The 12154-nt window shown below is 36.5% G+C and overlaps 1 protein-coding gene across 2 annotated transcripts in view; it reads right to left on the bottom strand.

The window, feature by feature from the left end:
* Positions 1 to 3661: 3661 nt before the first annotated feature.
* The window catches only part of LOC139968572 (small ribosomal subunit protein RACK1-like), a 151972-nt gene continuing 143479 nt past the window's right edge, over positions 3662 to 12154 (bottom strand). The window contains exons 1-7 of one of the 2 annotated variants that reach the window (XM_071972669.1): positions 10324 to 10545; positions 8674 to 8845; positions 7943 to 8090; positions 6571 to 6666; positions 5729 to 5839; positions 4993 to 5133; positions 3662 to 4268 (exon numbers count right to left, since the gene is read on the bottom strand). In XM_071972669.1, coding sequence (XP_071828770.1) covers positions 4092 to 4268; positions 4993 to 5133; positions 5729 to 5839; positions 6571 to 6666; positions 7943 to 8090; positions 8674 to 8845; positions 10324 to 10441 — 963 coding nt within the window. In that variant the 5' untranslated portion in view covers positions 10442 to 10545 and the 3' untranslated portion in view covers positions 3662 to 4091. Of the gene's footprint in view, positions 4269 to 4992; positions 5134 to 5728; positions 5840 to 6570; positions 6667 to 7942; positions 8091 to 8673; positions 8846 to 10323; positions 10546 to 12154 lie in introns of those variants that run through there. The other variant, XM_071972670.1, reaches the window with a different exon arrangement.

The raw sequence follows: 12154 nt of genomic DNA, 5'->3' as shown, positions 1-12154 counted from the left end.
GTTGTTGTTATTATGTCTCTCAATTGTTTAAATAAAATTTCTTTTGTTATCCTTTCGTTTTTCATTTTCTTTACAGGGGCTTTGCTTTAGATTGTTATAATAATAGCAATAAAAAAATAATGTATACATATTTGGAAAACAATTCTTGAGTGGTTTATTATTGATAGTCACTGCATGGTTTATTTTAAAGTTATTTAATGTCTAAATCTTAGCGTGCTACTGTTCCTCGCGAGTCTCAATTACTGTTTTAAGCAATCAGTGTCCTATAGTTAGAAGATTCTGAGCATATCTTTGTCAATGCAAAGTTTGGTCATTTGGCCATAGTGTTTGCTTTCATTCTAGTTTAGTGATTCGTATTCGAACACGAGACTTGGAAACCAAGCTAAAAGCCCGAAGGAGACTTTAAACTCAATGAAACAGATTCGTAAAGTTATTTTATAATATTTTGAGAAATGCCAGTGAGTGGTTCTGAGATTTGTGTGCATAACTGTAAATAAATGGGAAAATATGCCAATTATACGGAATAACATAATGTGAACTGAATTATTAGTAAAGCAATTAAATCGTCTTCTATACCAACTTAGAGAAAAAATACATTACGACCAGGAGAGCATGGACGGCCATTACCCAAAAACATACAAAACGCACAATCAAATTTACCTTGAGAAATTAAATAAATCGCGAGATCAACTCACTATCAAGATTGAAACAACATCATGAATGCAAAATTAAAAGTAAATTATAAAAACAAATGTACTATTGCCAAAAACCCGTTAACAACCAAAAGTTACGTTTCCAAATTATATTTATATTCCAAGATTAATGAGAAATTACCCAAATCAATTTAACGTACGAGCCACTTACAAAAAGAGGGCGTCTGTTAAAAACATTTTTTTTTGACAACGAGAAATAAAACTAGAACAACTGTATTTGTATACAAACACATGTCATTGTTGCGCGTGGTGAAGGTCAAAGTTAGTTTTTCATATTCAATGGGGAGGTGGGGGGGGGGGGTTCTTTGTTACTGCAACCCTTTTGAAGTTATTCGGTCACGAAGAAGCCAGTTCGGCGTTTGGTCCTTTTAACGTAGACCAAAGTTAGGCCATATTGTTTAATGTTTATAAACAATACTCTAACTAGAATGCGCCTGTAATATAAACGAAGAAATTAGTGACTAAAACCGTCACAACCAAGCTGTCAATCACGTATCACGCCTGTTTCGGAAAATTTGAACGACATGTTATACGTTACTAAATCCTCGCCTCGTTAGCGAAATTTACGAACATACAGTGCTTTGCACCGAAGGCCTAATGGACGATTAATCTAACGAATATGTAGGCCTTTAGTCTATCATTGCAAATGTAACACAATCCGGTCTATTGAAAACTGCTTGGTCGATTACCTGGCCCTGGTTTATTATCATCCAAAACACGTAATATATGCCATGCACGACCATAGTTTATAATGCCATGTCAAAATAAGAACGTTACAAGTGCCTATGTTGCAAGAGCTCAAGTATAGTACAGATAACGCTAAGTCGTTGCTTATAAAAACGGTAAACATTTGTTGCTTGCAACTTTTTCTTGCAGGATGTTGTTAACTCAAATGCGTTCAATTCGAAAATAACGAACCAAAGTAGAGAATGTTACGCATTGTTTTGAAGAAGTATGCTACTCAAGGAGATCTGATTTATTTACGTGTGCAGAATTAACTGTTCGCCGCCACAATTCTTTGCAAATCTGAGTCTGGATCTGTGTCTGGATTTTTTTCCTGCGTATCCAACCTGTGAATTTGAGATTGTTATGATTTGTCATAATTTTGTTTTGATCTGGTGTGAGTTGATTTCGTGATTTATTATATTTCCTTCAAGTTAAATTTGTTTCTACGTTTTGTATTTTTGCGGCAATGGCTAAACATAGAAGAGCGCGGGGGTGAAACTAATCTTCTGAAGTTCATCGCGCCAAGATGAGGGCGACACACAAGAAATCACGAACAAAGTTAAACAGAGAAAGATTTTTCCTTTTTTGCTCTACCTGCCGATTCAGGATTCTGGCGGCGCAGTTATAGCTCATCATGTGACCATGGAGCTAACATTTAGCTCCATGATCATGCAATATTTTATACACAACGTGGAGGCGCTATCGAAATACTTATATGGTCACCTAATTATGGTAGCAAGTACTGCAAAAATGCTTAGGCATGAAGGCAAATCAGCCTGGGTTCAATTATGGTGTAGGAAATATTAAGCAGCCCGGGAAAAGATGGGATAAGGAAAAGGCCAAAAGGGCATTGCCATTTTTATAATATAAGGAAGGAAAATTGAAGAATGCAATAGCGGGCCGGGCCGAACTAATTGCCCCGGACTGGTCTAGTTCACGTCTCCACTGAAATTATGAAGGCCATTCATTTCAACTAATTGCAATTTGCAAAGATAGTATTCACTTCTCAGTTCCTCATTTTATATCAAATCACTGACATATTGAGACAGGTGTTAAAATTTCAAATTCGTCACCATGTTTTCATATCCAACATTCCAGTTACCAAAGACCCTTTTGAATTTTTTCCTGCATTTTTATTTTTATGTGAAATGCCTCTTATGAAACATAACGCAACACTACCCCTTTAAGATTTAAATTAGATTGGTTAACCATGCTCTTTGGTAAGACTTTGACAAGCTTAAACACTTTTTAAAACAAAGATTCAGTGTAAGAATGGCAGTTCATTTGCTTGCTCATAAAGAACTTTTTATATCAAATAACAACAAAAATTTCAGATTATGGCTTTATACTTAATATCTGCTAATAAGAGAGCGACTGGGCTACAAAATTCACAGAATTGAATCCTTTGTTACTCAGTGTGGATCTTCAGCCACAACTTAAATCAATAGAGGGCGCTGTCATATTGGTCCTTTCTAGTTCTGCAAAACTTGACAAGCTGCAATCTCTGAAATCACTGAGAATTCCTTTGAGAATCTCTGATGGACACTTCTGGGAAAACTACCTGCACATTTCCTCCACACATTGTGTGACATATTTGAGCTAACATATGGTTTTTACCACTCATAACTAGCATATCTTAGAAACGAAATGTTGCCCACCATTAGTCTGGCAACTTAACACACGTCTGGTCATCAGCCAATCAGAGAGCTGCGAGATATTTCAGTCAAGTCAGCTAAACTGAGTATTATCTTTGAGTGTCAGTAAAATTGTATGAAAGTCTCTGAAATGGAATATATTAGACTTTTGCCTACAATTCCTCTTGCAATTTTTAAAGATAAGATCTTTTTAAACTTATTTTCACAACTAGCACAGAGATTGAGATATGTTACAGTGCTTTACAAAATCTTTGGTTATCTCTAAACAGTGTATTTCACACATCAGGTACCAGAGCCATATCCACAGCTCTGTTAGGACTATTATGAAAGCACCCTCTGCGTAAACGCTGAACACCATTGTTTTGATTTATTTGATGAAATTATGCAAATATCTACAAGAATGTCCTACTACCTTGATCAACTATGTCAACAGTTCTTAATTCTCATTACATACGGACAAATGGCCATAAATTGGTAATCAGAAGCAAATCACTTGAAAACTTCAGCTGTGCAACAATCACATGTTATCATAGATAATAGAAATAAATATAGAGAACAAGTTAACAATTCAATTTTTTTCTTCATTTTCTGAAGACATCTTTATTTTATTTTCATTCAATGCCTCTCTTGAGGTCCTTTGATAAACAACAAAGTGTTTGTAGAGATATCCTCTCCCTAACATACTCCCTGCTAAATTGTCCATAAAAGTTTAAAAACAAGGGTTGAGATCACCTATTATGTTACCACATCATTGCACCCATTTATCATGATTATTGTGATACAGATTGTCTCTTAATATTTTGTAGGTTTCATGCAGAAAGTCTTCCATCAACGTGGCAACTGCTACAGTGAAATGAAGAAACCTTCTCACAGTATTAGTTGCAGATAACTGTACTTGGTTACAAGTCATAAACCTTTGACTGAGTGAACATGGACATTTGTTGTAGTATATTTTTTGTTTATGGTAGCAGAGATGTTTTGTATGTTTCCTCCCAGTTTACTGTACTAGGGACACCTGCCATACTCTGATAAGATTGTCCGAGTAACCTGCAAACAGAGTCTGACCATCTGATGACCAGGCCAAACTCAGACAGGTTGGCTGCTTCTCACTCTTGCCTCCAGCTGTGAACACATCTTGCTTGAGTTCCTCAACAGTTGTTTTGTTCTCAAGATCCTGTAAAGGGATATTAAGGAGACAATATTAGTAATGGATACCGAAGGTGAGGGTTGCTTTCTCAGAAGCAGACTGCCTGAGATCTATCACCACTTAAAAGGAATATCTACATCAAGAAATGAAATCTGGATAGAGATATGGTCCTTGTTTCAATGTTATAAATACTTATCCAAAATATAGTGATAATTTATCTATTTGGTAGAAAATGTCACAAGTTATCTAAACCTGATGTTTCCAATTAACTTTCTACAGTTCATACAAGTAGTCAGACTTGTAGGGGGTCCCTCTTCATACTTGTATTAAAGCTTGCTGTACACATGTACTCAAATGAAGTTCTTGTACTCTGCTTAGAGCCTTGTACTCATAAGTGTACTCATGCTGTTGTATTGATCCACAACTCTTCAACTAGCATACACTAATGAACATACTATACATGCATGGTGACTAACATCTTCTTTAAAACAGGGGAATGATTCACTTTTATTATAGCTTAAAAACACTTTTTTCATTAAGTTTACTTGTTAAGTAGTAACTGGGAATAATTCACCATTCATATCTTGGGTTGCAATGCTAAGATTGATGAATTTGTTACTAACATTGCAAATATTATGTTACTGCATACATCTAAACCCAATATTGCATTTGTTTAAAAATGTGCCAACCTCTTGTGCCATTCTCTTACATACTATGAGATAAACTATTCCCAAAAGATTGTTGCTCTTACCCAGATTTTGATGCAGGGTCCAGCAGCAGCACACAGCCAGTACCTGTTGGGACTGAAGCAGAGTGCGTTGATGATGTCACCACCTTCCAGAGTGTACAGATGTTTACCTTCATTCAGATCCCACAGCATGGACTGACCGTCCTGAAATAAGACAACATTATATGCAAATACAATAAATCACATGAAGCAAGGATCAAGAAGGGGGTGGGGGACTGCTTGTAAATAATTATGTAGGATGTGGATGAAGCCTCCATGAACAACCTTCATAGTAAGCCACTTCAAACTGCAGAGGACTTTGACAAAAGTAGAAAGTACAATCGATTTCTCAGATAAGCCATAAATTTGAGAAATAGGTTCACAAAGAGGGACAAATCTCTGCAACATTTCAACTTTTATCTCACAGATCACAAAAACACAAATACTTGTCTGACAAGGTTAGGAATTCTTCAAAATAATACTAATGTTTCATTCCACTTGATAAACTTCCAACCAACTCCTTAAAGTGTTTATGAAATGCATATAAGCATCAATTCGCAAACTTCATTGAACATGCAGGGACTTGACTTTTATTACCATAGTATTGCATATGTTAGATAGATGTAAGAGGATTTACTGCACACTTTGCCTATTGAATAGTTTCTAGAGCTGTATTCTACCAAAGTGACACAATTCCAGTCATTGGAAAACCCTTGATTTACTCCATCTCAGAAATAAAACCCCCAGAATGTGATTTTACCTTGCCACCGGAAGCACAGAGAGAACCATCTGGAGATACAGTGACACAGTTAAGATATCCTGAGTGTCCATAGTGGTTGGTCTTCAGCTTACAGTTGGTCAAGTTCCATACCTGATCAAGAAAAAAGTAAAAAGTAACAATATTACAGACCACTAACATAAACTGTCAGTCTTCTCTTCACCATCCTCCTATGTAACTAAAGCATATTGAAGTATTTGATTCTGCCAATATTGTCACATTATTTTATCTCAAAGCTAAAATAAAGATACAATGTAAGATAACCTTTACAACGAGTCAAGCAGTTCATAAGGCACTCCAGCAACAACATGACAGCAGCACTAATAGAAACATCACAAAGAAGTTGGCTAAATGGATTTTTTTTTTGGGTGTAAGCAAATTGAACTTGGAATTTCTACCTCCTACACAACCTAATGGTTAGTCGATGCAACATCATTGCATGGCACAGATCAAATATATCTGACAATTAGTCCATCTCAATGTGGCATTAAACGTACCAGATCTAGAGTAAGGTTAACTTATGACAACAGTGACTTCACTACGGTTTACAGAATGGAAATATTTGCTGAGAATTATCATGGTGAAGAATCACAAAGACTGGTAAAACTATTTGTATGGAATTTGCTCATGAACCTGTTCTCATTCCAAATACACTATGATCTTTACAGTTTATTGTTCTCAGTAATTTAACAACGGTGATAAGTTAATACTCGATCCTCAACCCCCACCCCCCCTTCCTCCCACTTCCCAAATTGAATCAAAGGACCATCAAAACAACATCTGAGCTCTCTCACAAGAATTGAACACTTTTCAAAGTTGTTTACCTTGACAAGTTTGTCCCATCCACAGGACACAATGATAGGATTTGCCTGGCTAGGTGAGAAGCGAACGCAGGACACCCAGTTGTCATGGCAGTCTTCCTGTTAGGAGAAGTCGCAGCAAATATATCAAAGTCAAACAAAGTCAAACATCAAAGACAGGTTGTTAACAACACATGCACTTCATTCAATTACATTAAGAGATACATTGACACAAAATGATGAGGTATACGTTAACTGTAAAAACTTTTGAATGCCGCAAAATGATTAAAAATCAGAGAGAGATAAATAAACAAAGACAAGTTTTTTTTCTGAATGTTAAAATGTTGTGACAACCAAAAGATGAGTGTTTCGTGATTTCTCAGAGTAAAGCCTACGCCAATTGGCTATGATCAGCCAGTAAAGAATGACAAGTATTCTGCAACTTTCACTGATTTACCATAATCATATATATATAATAATATAAATACCCTTTTCAGAATGTTTATGATCATATTGTATTAAAAATGTCAGTTGATTAGAGGATAGAGAAGTGGGCACCACCAACTAGCCAAAGGTTATCTGACTTATTCAAAAGCTGGAGGTGGGACTCCAGCATTTAGCCAAATGTTCTTTATTTGGATACAGAAAGAAACTGCTACATCTATGTTTTTGTCTTCAAAATACTACGCTTTGAGATTCAGTGTAGTACGTAATAGACAGGAGGTTGCTCTATGCCTGCTTTAATCCAGATGTCATTAATGAGGCAAATGGACTGCCAAAGAAGGCATTGACAGCTGTGTACAAAAACATTAAATAACAAAATATAAAATACCAACATAACAGCAACAACGAACAAACAGGATTGGACAACCCTACTCTCCTCAAATAAACTTTGATCTGTCATTAAATTAACGTTCTTCCACTCATTAAGGTGGAACTACAACAAAGTATGAAGTATTTAAGCTATGCTTTTCTTGTTTAAGTTAGACAGCCTGATGCTTTGATCCCAGCAGGATCTTCTTCAGAGGAAAACTGAGAACTTCAAAACAGTGTCTGTTCAACTCAAATGACCTTGGCTCCACAACTTGTATATTTCTCTCTTGTACTTAATAAAGTGGACCTACCTACCAGGTAAAGTAAGTTCAACTTCAAAGCACTTATCAAGTTATCGTCTCAACAATCCAAGACATCACAAACAAGAACATCACGCCTATTCCGATTGTCTTTGGTGAGGAATCTAACTTGAACGGACAAACCAATCAAAACCTGAGCGACTGATGATGAAGTCAATTTGAGACAGAGAGCACCTGTGATCATCCAAGTCAAGGCCTTTCAACAAAGTTAAACACTGCATTGATACTAAACTTGTAATACTAACAACTCTGCATTAACTTACTGATATTGTGTATTTGCAGATACCAAGAGTATTCCAGAGCTTGATGGTCTTGTCACGGGAACCAGACACGATCTGTCGATTATCAGCGGAGAAAGCAACAGACAGGACATCACCTTTGTGGTCATTGAAAGTCCTTGTAGACTTGCCGCTAGAGAAATGAAAAGATAAGCAGAACCCATGACAAATTACATCATTTCTATAACTACCTGTTGAGCTAAAAAATAACAATCACGTTTGCTTCACATATAAATGCACATAAGAGGAAGGAAATGAGGAAACCGATATTCTTGATAAATATCATTTTTTTAATTATTATACAGTAAATTGAGAAAACTCAGTATTACAAGAAATCTTTCTTTCTTGAAAATAACTCAATGGCATTTCCTTTTTCAGAAATGAGAACTATTTCTGCATCACTTTTCTTGTCATGTTATTGCTTTGTCAGCAACAGAGAACTTGTAAAACAAGTCTCAAGTTGTTAGAAATTAAAGACCTTTTTCAATAAAATGATATATGATAGAAAAATGGACTCAGTCAGAACACATAGACAGGCATTATATTATCAGGATATCATCCATAGGTAATGAAGGTCGGGCCTTTTTTCTGTGGTGCATCTTTCCATACAATAGCCAGTTTGTTTTATCATTAAGAAGTCAGCTTATCACATAATTATTACAAAACATCTTATGAACATTTCTCTACATTAATCAAAGAATAATCATAATTCATACTGGTTAAGATCCCACAGTCTAAGAGTCTTATCCCATGAGCCTGTCAGAGCAAATTGGCCATCAGATGACATCACAACATCAGACACAAAGTGACTGTGTCCTTCCAGGGCTAGGTGAGGTATGCCATAGTTTGTATCTTCATGGGTAAGCTTCCACAAAATGGTTTTCTTATCTGTTGAAGATGTATAGGAAAGAAGTTAACTCATTCAATTCCCTAAACTGTTCACCCTACCAAACTTACACATGTGCTTTGCTTACAATCATCAAATTCCTGCCTGGTATCGTAGTGGTGGCTGGAGATTTTTGTGTACAATTAAAAGATGCAAACATATTTAAACAATTCAGAAGCATGCACAGGTCTTTTGGTGTTATGAAAACAAATGATGGAATTATTTCTGAAAATAAATCCTGTAATATTGTGGCAAACATTATGATAGACTCAAAGAGCAGCAATGATTGTTCATTTTATTTAACCGTAGACCAAATTATACCCTCATCTACTTGTTTGTTTGGTTCATTAGAATGAATCCCAAGGATTACACAAGGACTGTGGAAGAAAAAATGCACATTTCTTTCCTAAGAGCATTCTGACAATTACCATCCAGACCTGTACATAGTTTTCACTTCTATTCCTGCATTTCCATCTGTTTACTATTCCAACATACTCAATCTTTTTATTCCTGCATTTCCATCTGTTTACTACTCCAGCATCTCAATTTTGTACTATTCCTGCAACTAAATCTACTACTAAAGAAGGTTAAGCTAACTCTTGGCTCAGACTGATGCCCCTCTTCCTTTTTTTGCTACATATATAGCTTAAGCTGTGCTTATCATCACTGACTGACTAATTAATTCCTAGTTCTGCTTTAGTTATTACATATCGCTCTGTAAAATAGTGTGTCTACAGTAACACTGTAAATATAAATAAAATATAAATTGTCAATTATTTTGAGAAATCTTTTGCTTTCATTGTCATGTTACATTTAGCCTTCAATGAAAGAAACCAAATGTTGCCCTGCAAACTGTTTGCAACCATAGCCTTGGTAGGCTATATCACTGAGAACTGCGAGGCTGGCATAAGTACAGGTAGCTTACTGACAAACTGAGGATTGAGTTACTGTCACTAGTGCAATTTCAATCCAAATTCTACTACAAAGGCGGAGAGTATTGTCACGGTATGCTAATACTAATACTGAAATTGTGCCCAGCCTAGTAGGACTGACTTTAATTTTCAAGTACATTTAGGCATACAGTCACTAGCCCACATGAACTTGTTCGCCAAGTATTACACGTTGCGTAAAATGATAGCACAAAGTTGAGATCTAACATTGGCATTGGCAATTACGTATAGACCTACCGAACATAGGCCTAGCCTAAGTTTGACTAGGCAAAGCCTAGGTTAGGCCTGTAGTGTTAGTAGAGCGACTGCATCAATGTTGATACCATATGTTTCATTCTAAAATAACCATGATTGGGGAGGAGTTTTACAAAACGGAAGCGTGAAAGGTAACTAAGCTCAATCAACCAACAAGTACTTTATTGTGTTCAGTTCGCGAAGCCTAGCCTGTATATATACCTTTAGTATTACGTGTAGCCCTACTAACCCTATGGTAGGCTTGCAATGACTTACGTTAGAATGTTGGTACTTACCCCGTGATGCAGACAGTATCATGTCAGGAAAATTGGGGGTAGTAGCAATTTGAGTGACCCACCCATTGTGGCCTTTAAGGGTACCTCTACAAACAATTTGTTCGTTAGATTGCGCCATTTTTGCACCTTTTCTGAAGTCGATTACTTCAGATTCAGAAAGATGTCTTTTTTCAGTGTCTTGCACTGACTAATGTCATTGGCGAAAAGACCGATAGAGGGCGTAGTTTCATAATATGAAATCAGTCAACGTCAATTGGAATCCCCTCACAACGGTACAGACCATATGAAACGCACGTCTGGCAAAAAGTCTTTCGAGCTTGAACAACCCACACTTAATGGATGCGTAGCCTCAGAAATACTTGCAGTCTTGTTCAAGACTCTTAGTAGTGTGTTGTGAGATTTTCACTCCTGCTATGAAAATTGGTCTTTGCGTGTCTTCCCACATTCTAGGGCTGGTCGAAAGGAAAACGCTAACATCTAAGGGAAACATGCCTGCAGTAACAAATTGCAGAACACAGCAAGCATTACTTTACCCATGTGCTAGTAAATAGCGACAAACTAGCAGTCTGAACGTTTTGAACAAAACTATTGAAGTTGTTGTTCGTGGACCTTTGTGAAGGTCCTGCAGCTCTCGATTTGCAGATCTTTGAAAATAATTCGGTTCTTATAGTTACTTAGGTGAATACACCTTCCAAGTATGAAGTTCATCCAACTTTGCTATGAAGTTATCTTCAGATTTTGACCTCTTGTGACGTTTTAAAGCCAGTCCTGCTTGTCACAACCTGACCCCATACATAACACACAGGTAACCCTAGAATGATTCTACTCATAAAACTGCATCTGCATACCAAGTATGACGTTGAGTCATCATCTAATTTTTAGTTAGTTTACAAGCCAAGTGTCACACGCACATCGGTAAAGGTTAAACCAGAAAGCCAGTTGGCTTTAATTCCTTGCCATACAATGTGCTCAACAATTGAGAATAACTATATGACTATTGTAGCGGAGTGAGTTAAATTTGTCCTAGATTTATCATTTAAGTGAGAACCAGAAACGATCAGAGCTTTCCAGCTCTAATTTGTAGCACTCCCTTGTTGGCATCAACCATTTAATTCACCGATAAGGATTTCACAGTACAGAAAATTTATTCAGAAAGAACAGTCTTCCTATGTGAAATATAGACACATAGATGTATGAATAAAATGTTCTTTTACCAAATTTGAGGTAGTAAATCAGCAACCATCCCTTTAGTAGTTGTAATTTATTAATGACTTACATGACATTGTTTATACACTGAAATATTTTCACAACCTACTGCCAAAAGGAAAAGTCATCTGGCGTAAATCACATAGAAATGGCCAACTTTGATACCATTTGAGGAGATAACCTGTTGACCTCTTGAAGCTCAGAGAGGGAAAACTGAATATTGACCTACATGGCTGTTAAAAGGTCCATTTCGTTTCATTCTTAAAATTGAAACAATGCTGAAAAGTGACTTTTGAGTCTATCAAATGATTGGGATGGAAGGGACTGGTAACCATAGGCGTAGGAGGCGGGGAGGGGGGGGGGGCTGCAGCCCCCAACCCAAAAATTTTGTGAAAATTCAGGCCATTTGCTGAGAATTTTTCGGGCACCTACTGAAAGAATAATAATTTGCAATGTGTTTTTCAATGGTTAAACTGATATTATTATTATTGTAATGACTTGCCCAATAATTATAACCAATATGGATGGGTAAAAACACAGAAAATGATTTGTATGTTATTGGCATGTGATGTAATAACCAATGCATGCCTATATGATATGCACATTAACATGCTGAACGCACGGA

The sequence above is a fragment of the Apostichopus japonicus genome, chromosome 6 (assembly GCF_037975245.1).
Source record: "Apostichopus japonicus isolate 1M-3 chromosome 6, ASM3797524v1, whole genome shotgun sequence".
In the NCBI taxonomy this organism is placed as follows: Eukaryota; Metazoa; Echinodermata; class Holothuroidea; order Aspidochirotida; family Stichopodidae; genus Apostichopus; species Apostichopus japonicus.
This window is presented reverse-complemented; position numbering and strand designations above follow the sequence as displayed.